At 42.2% G+C, this 12,333-nt stretch overlaps 1 protein-coding gene across 5 annotated transcripts in view; it reads right to left on the bottom strand.

Annotated features, from left to right (window-relative positions):
* The window catches only part of kirrel3b (kirre like nephrin family adhesion molecule 3b), a 204,368-nt gene that overhangs the window by 140,245 nt on the left and 51,790 nt on the right, over positions 1-12,333 (bottom strand). For 4 of the 5 annotated variants that reach the window (XM_051065444.1, XM_051065447.1, XM_051065445.1 and 1 more), the window contains one exon: positions 10,197-10,903. In XM_051065444.1, the coding sequence (XP_050921401.1) occupies positions 10,197-10,317 (121 nt within the window). In that variant the 5' untranslated portion in view covers positions 10,318-10,903. The remainder of the gene's footprint in view (positions 1-10,196; positions 10,904-12,333) is intronic. The other variant, XM_051065446.1, reaches the window with a different exon arrangement.

The following is a 12,333-nucleotide window of genomic DNA, read 5'->3' as shown; positions in this document are numbered from 1 at the left end:
CTTTCCAAAGCACTAGATATCTTTGTTTACCTATGAAGGCATTGTGTTGTCATTACCATCATCCGTCGGCTATTAGATAACATTGCCTTTTAGCAGGGAGAAAATCCTCTAGTCATCCTGAAAAAATGAGTGCAGGACTTTTACCTGAATGCTACTTTGCTTTCCCCAAATGATTCCATGAAATCCTTGAGATGTACTTTATATTTCATCTTATTTTTCTCTCTATTTTCTGTGTGACCATTGCACTCCACACACACACTCCTTAGAAACATAATTTTACATATAAAGACAAGGCATGGGCAAACCGATTTCATATATCATAAACTGAGCAACTGCAGAGATCAATGCTTTCAGGGAGACTACAAATCTCAGCAATAACACTGCTACCATTTTCCCCAAAATGCCTCATGGGTATCAGTGATGAAATGGGACCTAAATTGCAGTGAACCTGAGCACTGAGCCTCTCTAAACTAGATATACCTATGATGATGACACTGCAGGGTAACCAGGGTGCCAGCAATTGACGGTCTATTTTATAGTAACTATCCACTGGTCCTACTTCCTGCTCTTGAAAAGAAGATGAGTTGACCATGGTGGACCTGTCTATCCACCATACCCATCTCGCCTGATGTTCGTTCTTTACAGGGCGCTGACCACTCATCCATCATTACATGGGCCTTTCTCTAGTAACATTATCGCTTTAGATAAGGCTTCAATAAACTGCGCATGGCTTTTAGGGCTCTCTCTCATGCCACTCTAATCCAATCTGTGATGTGGAGTCTGTTCATCATCGTGCACCGCAGGCATTTTCTGTGTCCCCGTGCTCTCCGTTGCACAGGAAGTAATGGATGGCCTTGCCCCTGGTTCACCCAAGGCTTTTTGCTTCCTCTTCAACTGTTTGTCTTCAGGTTGTCCCAAATGGGTCTGCACTGTGGTATTTTGATTTGATTAAATCAGGTTTAAAAGGTTAGAGACGGAGGGAGGCAAGGGGTTTGCCCTGCCCAGTATTATGAGCGAGTCCGCTGCCATTTAGCATTGGGCAGTGGCCAAAGGAAAGTGGAAAAGTGAAATGACTTCTGTGCTCCTTTGTGATTTGCACTAATGTCCCCCAGGGATTGAGCAATGACCACTGTGAATTCCCCCAGGACACCAGCCAGATTGAAACCCCTGCCAACAGATTTGAAAGGATAGCAAATCATTTAAACTCCCCAATGTGCATTAGCATTTTTTTTCCAGTGCCCAGGCCAGCCTCCACAATATTAAATTGCACTTGATAAAATAAAATAAAAATCTGAGAGTGTGACAAGAGCTCTTCAACCTCCAAATCAGCAACGTGAACATTGGAGTGGCCACTAAAGAATTAATTGCATTTTAATTTGCTTTGTTTACTCTATCAGGTCTCTGACATCCACTTGCGCCCTACTGATAAAGACAGGACTTATGATAGAAGATGCGCTAAGGCATTGAAAGGTGCGGTGTGGTAGAGATCCAGAGTAGTGAAATATATCTAGGGATTGCCTGATCCTGCTTGTGACTCCACATTATTACTGCGTATAAAAATAGGCCATGTATTAAAGTGGGTAGAGTGAACCCCAGCAGTACCATATTAAAGAAACATCAGAAGCACAGGCTTACAATCAATACAACTATTTTCTTATATTAGGATATATTAATGTTTGAGGATCAATACAAACCTTTATTTATAGCATGTTATAGAACCAAAGCAATACTGTTCAGCCCCCAGTGCTCACATACACCAGGGTTTCTGTGCTCTGGCAGACTCTGCTTTGCTAATGCAAGTGAGGGTATGGAATGTATGTGGGTGTGTGTTTCTTTCAGTGCACGTCTTTCTGTATGATGGTTCTGCCAGATGAAGCTTTGCCTCGTAAACAGCACAGAGCCATAGGCCTCACATTGAATTTGTCTGGAGACCAATAGAGGGATTTTCTATCGACATGCAAACCAAGCACCCTGTGTCACAGGTTTCCTTAGACTGGTGTCAAATGCTGCTGCATTTCCCTCAACAAATACACAAATAGGAAAGAAAGAAGTTGGCACAGCGCCAAAATTAGTGGTACTGAAAGAGTTTTTTGTGGGGGAGGGATGGTATGCTGGCCAGTCTCTGGCTCCTATACTAACATCGCAACCCCCACTAGTGAATGGCCCTTTCTTCCCAATTGCTTAATTGTCTTAGCGGGATAGGCAGGTGGCTCAAAGCCTCATTTGGCATCTGGTAAAAAAAAAAAAAAAAAAAATCACATCTATACAGTATATGGGAGTGTTGGGGGAGGGTGGCAGCATTAGACATTTTTCATTCTCAGAGCTGCACATCCCCCCTTGGCAGATTTCAAAAGTTTTGGCTTGTTTCAAGAGCAAGTTTGTGCTGCTATTGTGTTTGATGTGCTTTACTGAATAAAACATCTTTTGGTATCAGTGCCAGATCAAATAGCCTTTCAAAAAGCCGTGCCTCTCACCATTGGTATCTGGTACCATAGAGAGAACTGTTTTCCTATTCGTTTATTAAATAGAAGCTACCAAGCCCTTCCATGTTGCACTGCTGAGCACAATTTAGAAGTATCTACAACAATGGAAACACACAGGTAGGGAGGTAATGCCAGAGGCACATCACTACGTGTGACTGTCCCACACCATGGTGTTTTACAACTGTTCCCAAGAGTGGACGTCATTATATTGGAGTCCAGGCACATACAACAGCCTCAAGGTTTGCTTACCAATGGAAGTATTGTACATTCTGTCTATTGCCATTGTTATTTTCAAAACATTCAGAGCAGTTGTAATGCCAGGCAAAGACACATCCACATTTATCCACAGGTGAGAAGCTTCTTCCTCCCCAGATTCTGCTTGTACAAGTTAAAAGGCTGATTTGCATTTATATTGCCATTCAAGGCTTGCAGCTGTAATTGTCGTGGCACAGTGGCAAATGCACAGACACCGCACATACATACTCACTCACTCACACTCACACACAAAACGCATGTGATGTGTGCAGCATAAAAACCTTTTCCATGAGACCATTGTTATGAATCTTTGGCATGAGAATGTTGGGACAGGGAGAAGCAGAGAAAGAGATGGGGAGAAAACAGGGGAGAGGAGTGAGAAGGGTGAGTTCATCCAGGTGTAATATTGAGCTGTGCCAGAAACTTCCCGCCAAACACTAAGAAGTCGTTATCAGATCAGCAACCCAATTCCTCAAGTGCCTCCTCTGCTGAAGCACCACATGCATCTTCTAGGCTCTTTGCTAACACAGCCTTTCACAGTCATGTCGATGCATTGGCTGGCTGGTTTACTCACAAATGTTTCAAGCAATAGTGGGGCATATAACATGACACCAGTTGCAGTGCTGTACTGCTTATGGCTCACGCTTATAGCTATGGATCTGCACAGATAGCACCATCCTAAAGAAAAATGGGACAGAGAGTTTCAGGCCAAGGCAGTCAATTTATACGTGAACATTTTTTCATGTACAAATAAGTCTGCTTGACATGGCACGCAGGTTTCTGTAGGTCACTAAAGCTCTCTGCATAGGTCACATGTACATTGCTGAACATCCATCAGCCTCTAAGGAGATGTAACAACATGATTAATTGGCCATATTTTCAAAAGGAGGCATGCATTCTGCATACTACTCAGCTATAGCAACAACTCTAGTCATGTTCACGCTTAAAACAAGACTCAGATGTCAAGTATGATGTATATATATTTAATATATTCAACATGACACTGAATACTTAAAGATTTTTGTTTTAATAGTGAAACCTCATGTAGTGTCCACTTAATCTTCATATGAAAGCTAAAATCTGTAACTTTCTTTACTTACAAACTAGAGTTGATATGATGGAGTTGTGCCTCACTGTTGATGCTATGCGGCAAAAATGCCATTGCCAAATCATTTCTGTGGATGGCAATGTTTGTTTATAACCCCAATCTGTCCTGTTAGCACTGATAAGCTAATGAGTATGGTCTAACAAACTTGATAAAGATTTCTCATTAGTAGAGCATGGCAAGCATTTCCAACTGCCTTAAATGTTCAGTTTTTCCACATTCTATCACAGAAATGGATATAATAAGGATATATGTATTACAAATATTACAACAATCTCAAAAGATTTATTTGAAATGATACCCTGAGCAAAAATAGTTTTACTTCATTGACTGTAACAACCTGGATATAATTTTGAAGACTAACAGAAATAAGAAAAATGTACTTTACTGGCATAAAGGCATTGGATATATAGTTATTTATTTCACACCACTCTTCTGTTGTACATTTTCACCCTCATAAGTTTACACTGTTGTTTATTTTTGCTCACCTGTTTTCATGGCAGATATTGAGTAAAGAACAGTGGTGATACTATACTGTACCATGCACATATACCTTACGTATACATATACCTAGTAGCGGCATCTTGTATTCATAGATCTGTTTTGTGTGTTTTAAATATATAATGTGGGCTCTTCTCAACTGCTTCTGTGCAGTATATCTCCTGGAAAAGGCAAAACTGTGTTAAAAATGAAATTCACTCATCCCTGTGGTGAGAGCTTTCATTTGGTTAAAAAACAAAACAAACAAAAAAAAAAAACAGGTTGGAAAATATGTTAAGGTTGAATTTGAGACAAAATGAACATTTAAGTTGAACATTTTCTCAGTGAGTGTGTCTTGGAAAAAAAAGGCTTATTAATGCCTCAGACTTGCAAAGCAGGGTTTTGACAAGAAAGGAACAAACTTCTTCTTGTAATATTGTTTGAACCCACCTTGTAGAGCACCTGTGTTCTACAAGTAATCACAGATCCCAGTAGCAAGTTAAAAAAATTCTATCAAAATCTCGGCTAGGTAGAGACAAGATTAGCGGAGAAAAGACACAGTCGTGCGAGAGAAAAAAAGCACCAATATTTTTCTTTCATCCCAGCTGTGCTGATGCTTTGTCCGCTCCAAGGAAAAATAACACAGTATGATCCACCACTACTCTATTTACAGCACCCCCACAACTGAACACACACAGCTATGTGGGGCTGCCCTTAGTTGCTTTAGCAGGAAAACATAGCCTGTTGTTTCCTGTGCATTAAACTGCAATTTAGAAGCCATTAATCCATCCCATAATCTGTCACCAAATAAAATCCTGACTGGGGTTAAAAAGGGCTTCTGCACACTCCCGTACATTTAACAGCATTCTTGCATGTAGCACTTTTAAAAATTGACCAACTCCAACTGCCCATCTTGTGTCGTTCAAGATGAAGCCTCAGGGGGACAGAGATGCGACAATAAAGAGCTGAATGAAGAAGTGAAGCTGCTAACCCTGCCTTCACAGGTGACCCAGTGATCACAACAGCATCTGGTTGTATTACTTAACACTGCCGCCCAACAGACATGTAATCCGGGATAATGCCCTTTTGCTGAGTGCTCCAATCTGGATAAATTCATCCCCGAGGAATGAGATCCAGCTGCGGAGTCTCAGAGAGGGAGAGAAGAGATGAGGGGCTTGGGGGTTGATTGGTTGGTGCTAAAGAAAACTGTTGGGGCTGGGAAGAGGGTCCTCTGGATGGATAATGAAGCCCAACAGTAAACAGCTTGATTTTGTTGACTGGCTGACTGACTGCATGAAAGGGAGCAGATCATTGCCTGGTTTCCCAAGAAGACTCAAAACTAATCATATTCCTTTCCCTGGATGACCTGAATCCTGAAAGACTTGAAATGAGGTTTTCATATAGACTGCAGTCACTGAGTTTACTGTACTTACTAACATTCTACATGTTTATCTTAGTACTTCCTATGACTAAAACATTTGGAGGATTGAGTTCTTACATGAACATAAATTTAGTACTTTAAAATCATCCCCATGTCCATATTTAGTGATTGATTTATATATTTATCTATCAAATGTTAGAATAATCATTGGCCATACTTTTTTTCTTACATGGCACCATCAAAATACAAGTTTTAGCCAAAACTGATTTTTCTTGGAAGCAGCATCTCTTTTTAATACCACAAGCACTGACAAACACTGGGACTTACAAGTACCAGCTGTCCAGTGGCAGCCTCTTAGATTATTTATTCATATGTTTACTTATTACCATAAATATCCAACAGGGCACTCGGCTCAGAGGGATTACAGTGGGCTTAATCTATGGTGGTACAGAAATGAGCAGGGGTCACAGCAGCTGAGGTGACTTAAGCTGGCTAGCCTTGATGGGACACACAGCACAAACAAGAAAACAAACTGCATGCCACTGGGCCCCATCATGAACTGATGACATCATCTGTCACTCATGGCATTCGTACGGCATTATCCAGACAGGGTTATCATTACTCAAGCTAACTGTCATGCATGGCAACTTGGGAAGTCATCTGAACAGGTCCAGGACACTTTTTATGTTTCATATGCATATTAATTGTCCTGTGCCAGACTTTCATCAGAATACAGACAAAGCTCACAGCAAATTATGCCTCTATTCTGCAGTTGTTCATCATGCTACTTGTGTTGAAAATATGACGGCTGGAACAGCAAAGCTTATGACAACATGCAAGAAAAATGGAATTTTGGTTTTAGCATCCCGATAGAATGGGGATAAATCAATTAATTACCTCTGAGTTATTATGGTCATAATCCATGCATTAGACAGCTGTGAGTCTTGCTTACAAATAACTATTCATAATAATGAGGCAGAAAATTGGTATTTCTGTTCGAGTAGTGTTGTGCAATGTAATGGGCTGTATTTCTTTCTCCTTTTTTTCCTCCTTTGAGAATGATTTCTCCATCCATAAAAATTCCACACATCCAAACATGACATTGGAAAGACATTTAATTATACTTTGAGAAATATGTATCAAAGCTTCCCGCCCATGAAAAGCGGATTTAGAGTCGTCAGACAGCAGTTAATAGACAGCAGTAAATGAAATAGGGGCTGTTGGGTGCACTAAGACATGCTTTTCAGGACTAAGAAACAGCTTAGTCTGGCTGGGTGGTGAAATCGTGAGTTCTGACACAAGATATATGAGGGGGTGGGAGGTAATGAAGGCGAATGGGGGAGGGAGGGGGCAGGAGATTTTTAAGGAGATTGAGATTTAATTCCTGTGCAGCAGCACTGCCCCTAGTGGGCAAACCCTGAGTCAAGGATAGCCCAAATAGAGGATTTAATTTCCAGAGGAAAGTGAACCAAAACCTCTGTAGCACAAACAGTTTGCATATTAATTTCACAAGATGTCACTTGGAGAAAGAAAAGCAGAGAAAAGGAGACACAGAAGAAAAGAGGCAGAGAGAAAGGGTCTGATCCCATACACTTAACATTGCTAAAGTGTGATTTTTCTCCAGCACATTTTCTTCAGAGTCTGGCACATCCAGTACAGGACTATTCTTAAACTGCCCTTCCTCCATTAGAACATCATCATCACCTTTTCCCTGACAGAGGCTAGGGTTCTCAATCAAACTGCATCTCACAGCAAAAAAAAAAAAAAAAAAAAAAAAACTGGGAAAGAGGGACAAGGAGCAAAAAGAGGGACGGTTAGTCAGGGAGGGAGGGAGAAATGTGCCACTGCAAGGTGATGAGTAAAATCAAGAGACTGAGAGCCAAGTGGAGAATGTGAGGGCTGCTGGACACTGTATAGATTGGATAGGAGGAGGAATGGTGAGGAGGTGGAGCAAGGAGATGGACGAGGAAGTTTGGCCTGAGGTGAATATGTCTCCCAAATCCTCCTGACTGTTGCTGTGTCATCTGTCACTGTCAGGAGAGGCGACAGCAAAAGAAAAGGTGCCCTAGATGCGGTAACAGCACAGTCAGGATGGAGAGCATCTCGCAACAGCTTCCCCTCTTCTAATTCTCCCTCTCTGTCTCACTCGCTCTGGACCATTTATTTCTCAAAGTTGAGCGCAGAAACTGCTCGGCTCCTGTGCATATGAACTGACTCTTTTCTCCGCTTCTCTCTTGCTCATTCTCTCATTTTCATGCTGTTTTCTTTCTCACTCTCTCACAGGATAGCTGCGTCTAGTGTATGACTGCTATGGCCACAACTCCCCTCTGTCCCCTTGTTCATAAAAACGAGATTGTTTTCCGCAGCTTTCTGCTGACACCGGCTCGGCACATAAACAGAGCCGTAATTTGTACAACAGTAAGCTACAGGGAAGCACTTTTTTCTCCCTAGAGGCATGCATAGAGAAGGTAGGTTGTTATCCCCTGTTTACCTGGGAGTGGAAGCAGTATTTTATATTATGGTAATAACCAACTGTGCTGAAATGCACAGCAATCCCATCTCATTCCAGTTGTAGCAATCGCCTCATTCCAGCTGGTACTAGCTGAAATATGGCGTTAGTTGTTCCCAGAACTGGGGCTAAGCCTATGATGGTATGTGAATGAAAATGTGACGGTTACAGAATAAAAGTCCAAAACAAAGTATGCTGCTTGCCAGTAAATCAAATCCCCTCAGCAGTGTTAATGTGTAATTCAACTAGGGTGTTATTCAAGCTATACACTTGTGAGAAATGAAATTACAATGCAGTACAGACACAAAGTACAGTCAGTTGTGAATACAAAACTTAGCAGATGCTGAGCGGAGTGGAGGAGAAGAGACTAATGTCTGATCATGTATTTCAGCATCACAATAAGCACAGATGGTACAGAAATACTTGTCAGTGAAATCAGGGGAACAGAATACAGCAAAGCAGCAGCATCAGGAGCACTTACAGCATCTAAAGCACTGTGTCTGATGTGCTATAAACAGATGTCATGACCTATAGAGAAAGCTTCTAACTAGCCCTGACTCTATCCATTCTCTGGGTGAACTTACACAGCTTCTGTCGCTGTCCCAGGTCACACACAGGCTAAGAAAAACAGACAGTAAAGCTCACACAGCCCTTCTCTGGAAGAGATCTACAACCGCAGGCAATGCTGAGAGGGAAGCAGAGACTTCATCACTCCAGTCAGTTGCAAATTGCTCTGTCCTGATATCATTATTTTCCTCTCTGTTCCTGCAAGAAAAATGATTCAGCAGAAAAGTATAATCAAAGTAAATTGTTGTATTTGGTGATTAGTGTTTGTTATCTGTTATAGGCTATAGATCAACATGTGGAACAGCTGAATCAGGGCTGCTGAAAATTATCTTGTTTACCAAGTTTTCATTTGTTGCTGCTGTGTTAGCAGCGTGTTGCTGACTTTTAGCTGTCAATTTCACCACAACGTGTCAACAAACTGAGATCTCCGATCAGGGAAGAGCGGCTTTAGCCTTTTCTGTGCTGTTTCTCAACAAAAGGTTACAACCCCCTCTGGGAAACTACATATACACACGCACATAGATGCACAGACACACACATTCATTCATTCAGTGCCCTCCTTAGAATGTAGCCCGGTGTGATGGGGGTCAAACTTTGAGAGGTGGTGGCTGTGTCATTGACCCTGACCCTGCAGAGAGTGTCAACCAGGGAGCTCGCTGTGGGCCAGGCATGACAAACATCCACTGTCTGATTCAGCCCTGCGTGCATCCGTATATCACACAGACACCACAGAGGCAGAGTTCTGCTGTACTTTACTCACTTCTATTGTTTTCCAAAGACAACCACCTGGTGGCAAGCTGGGGAAACAACTAATCCATCCTCATTCTGTCCACAAACAGACTGTCTAGGAACAAAAATAACAACAGAAGATACTGTTCACTGGCTGGAGTTGCCAAGCTATACTCACGAGTCTGCCCTCTGAAGCATTTCACCGTTAACTTTTCTCTCTCTTTTCTGTCGACCAGACCCCCCGTAGTTGGACTCAACGGGGAAGGGCTGTCAGTTCAAAACAATGTGACTCAGGAGTGAACGCTTGACTGAACTGGACTGGGGTTAGAGGGCTTTGTTTGTGTGTGTCTGAGTGTGTGACAGGAATATCAAGCCCACAAAGGAAGTATTTAACTGGTCTGAAAGCTATGACAAACTACAGACAGAGAAAAGTGCAGGCTACAACTATTCACAGCTACTAACGCCAGGACAGCCACACTTACTTTTTCCTCCTTTCTCTTTTGCATCAGACATAACAGTGCACATGGGAGTGCCATATTATAAGCATTTAAAAACACAGATGGTAGCACAAGCTAAGACATCACAGCAAGAGATGAATTCAGAGACACAGCTCCCAGCCAGCAAGTCACACAGCAATCACAAGCACGCGAGATGTGATGAATAAGCAACTTAATCTGGAAAACTTACCATGTCCGGCGATCCACAGGAGCAGAAGGACCCAAGGGATCATGACTGGGGAGTGGAGAGGGCAAAACCTACAAAAAACAGTGGGCGAGTGTGAAATTGAAGTTGGCAGGCACAAACACATGCACGAGATGAGACAGTGCTCCTCTGTGCTGTTGGGGGGGGGGGGCGGATGCTACAGTCCCTCAGTGGTGTCTCCCTTTACCAGTGGAAGGCTGGTAGTCTGTCTTCAGTCCTTCTCTTCCTCCGCTGCTCCTTCTTCTTCTTCTTCTCTGTCTCTCTCTTTGTCTCTTTCCCCTCTGTGTCACTCTTCAGAGTTGCCAGTGGTCAGCTCTGCCTCACAGCTCTGCCTCACACGCTCTCTTGTTGATGTGAGCTTGTAGACTTTGTGTGTCTTCGCTGCTGACTCTGAGCATGCACACGCTCACTCTTTCTCTCTCGCTCGCACGGTTTCTCGTTGCCCATCCATTCTCAGTCTCTTCAGCCCTCACTTGCCCCCCCTCCTTCTCTTTCTCTCTGATGCTCTCTCTCTCCCTTGCTCAACCACTCACGTAGCAGACACAGTCAGGGGATAGAGCTCCTTAACGAGACTCCTCCCTCCATCCCCTTCTCTCTCTCTCTCTCTCTCTCTGCCTTTCAGCCTGGCTGTCTGGGTGGCTGTGGCTGAGTGTGAGGCTGGGAGACTCGGGTCCTCACTCTGGGAATGAAAGCTAGCCATGGGAGAAACAGAGAGGGTGCAGTTCCAATTAGAATGAGAATAGGAGCGACTTGGCCTCTATAGCTACAAATAACACAGACATCGACAAAAACAAAAAGGGCAGTTTAACCCCTCCTCCCTGTTAAGACCCTTGGCTCTTTTTGGATTCTATACACAGCACTGAATTTTGAAATCTGTGAGGTGCCTTCCTTGAGAATGGATAAAGACCACATTAGCATTCAAGACCAAAGCTGTAGTATTCATTAGTTTTCAATTTTTATCAGGGGCGAATTAGATTCATAGTCACTCACTCAGGGAGCCATGATGCAAGACGTCATAAAATACCTAAATGCACTGCATGCTTACTAACAAGTTTTCCAGGTTATGCCTGATAAATATTTAAACAGGGGCATTTCTCTCTTCTGTTATGTTCCAGGTCCAGCAAAGTCCACGTATAATAGAGAGCCCTACACATCTTGTACTGTAAACCCACTCTGCTATTAGGGAAAGAGAACTTTGTGGGCAAAGTAGTAATTTCTACCCTTGAACGGGTAATTAATGCACACATATTAGTAATCTGTATCCTGACTAAAAATATATATCTTTGAATTACTGGATTTATTCCATCAAATAATCATAAATAAATATATTTTCTGTCCTCTAATTACTCATGCATTTTCTCTAATTAATAGCGTAAAATGTTTGTAGCAGTAGTAAATGAAGTTTCAGGTTGTTGCGATTCAAGTGGATCTCCATAACTATTTGTGTCATTGTAGGTGTGCATTCACCACAACTTTGCAATTTTATCAAAATCTCTTGAGAATACTTAAAGTTTTAGCCACACAATGCAACATGACTCTGGGGAAAGCAGTATCAGTCTGCTGATCCACTACTTCTGTCTAGACCACAGTATCACAATAACTATTGGACTGATTGCCACAAACTTTGTGCCCATATTCATGGTCATCAGATAATGAATCATAGTGACTTTGATGATCCACTGACATTTCCTTTACAACCAGCAGGCTGACATTTGTGTTTTTTTAGTGACATGTTTTGAGAACTACTGAATGGGTAGGTACAGATATGGTGCAGCTATTGAAAATGCTCAGAGGCTCAGTCCTACCGACCACTTCAGCTAACACCACCAGCAGGTAAAAGTGAAATATGTTTCTATGTATCAACTAGATTACTGGATATACTAAGATTGGCACTAAAATTCATGGTTCCATCCATGGTTCCCAGTCAAATTACTTTGATGATTTCCTGAATCACCAAGCGGTTCACATTTGTGGTTTTGAGAGAAATATTTTGTCAACTTTTAGATGTTGTTTGTCTCAGACACTAATGCCCCCCTCAGGATGAACTGTTATAATTTTTGTGATACCCATGTTTTCAATCTACCAGCATAATCATGCCAACATTTTAATGTCTAATACTTTG

The sequence above is a fragment of the Lates calcarifer genome, linkage group LG21 (genome assembly GCF_001640805.2).
Source record: "Lates calcarifer isolate ASB-BC8 linkage group LG21, TLL_Latcal_v3, whole genome shotgun sequence".
Taxonomy (NCBI): domain Eukaryota; kingdom Metazoa; phylum Chordata; class Actinopteri; family Centropomidae; genus Lates; species Lates calcarifer.
The sequence above is the reverse complement of the archived record's forward strand: the minus strand, read 5'-3'. Positions and strand labels throughout refer to the sequence as shown.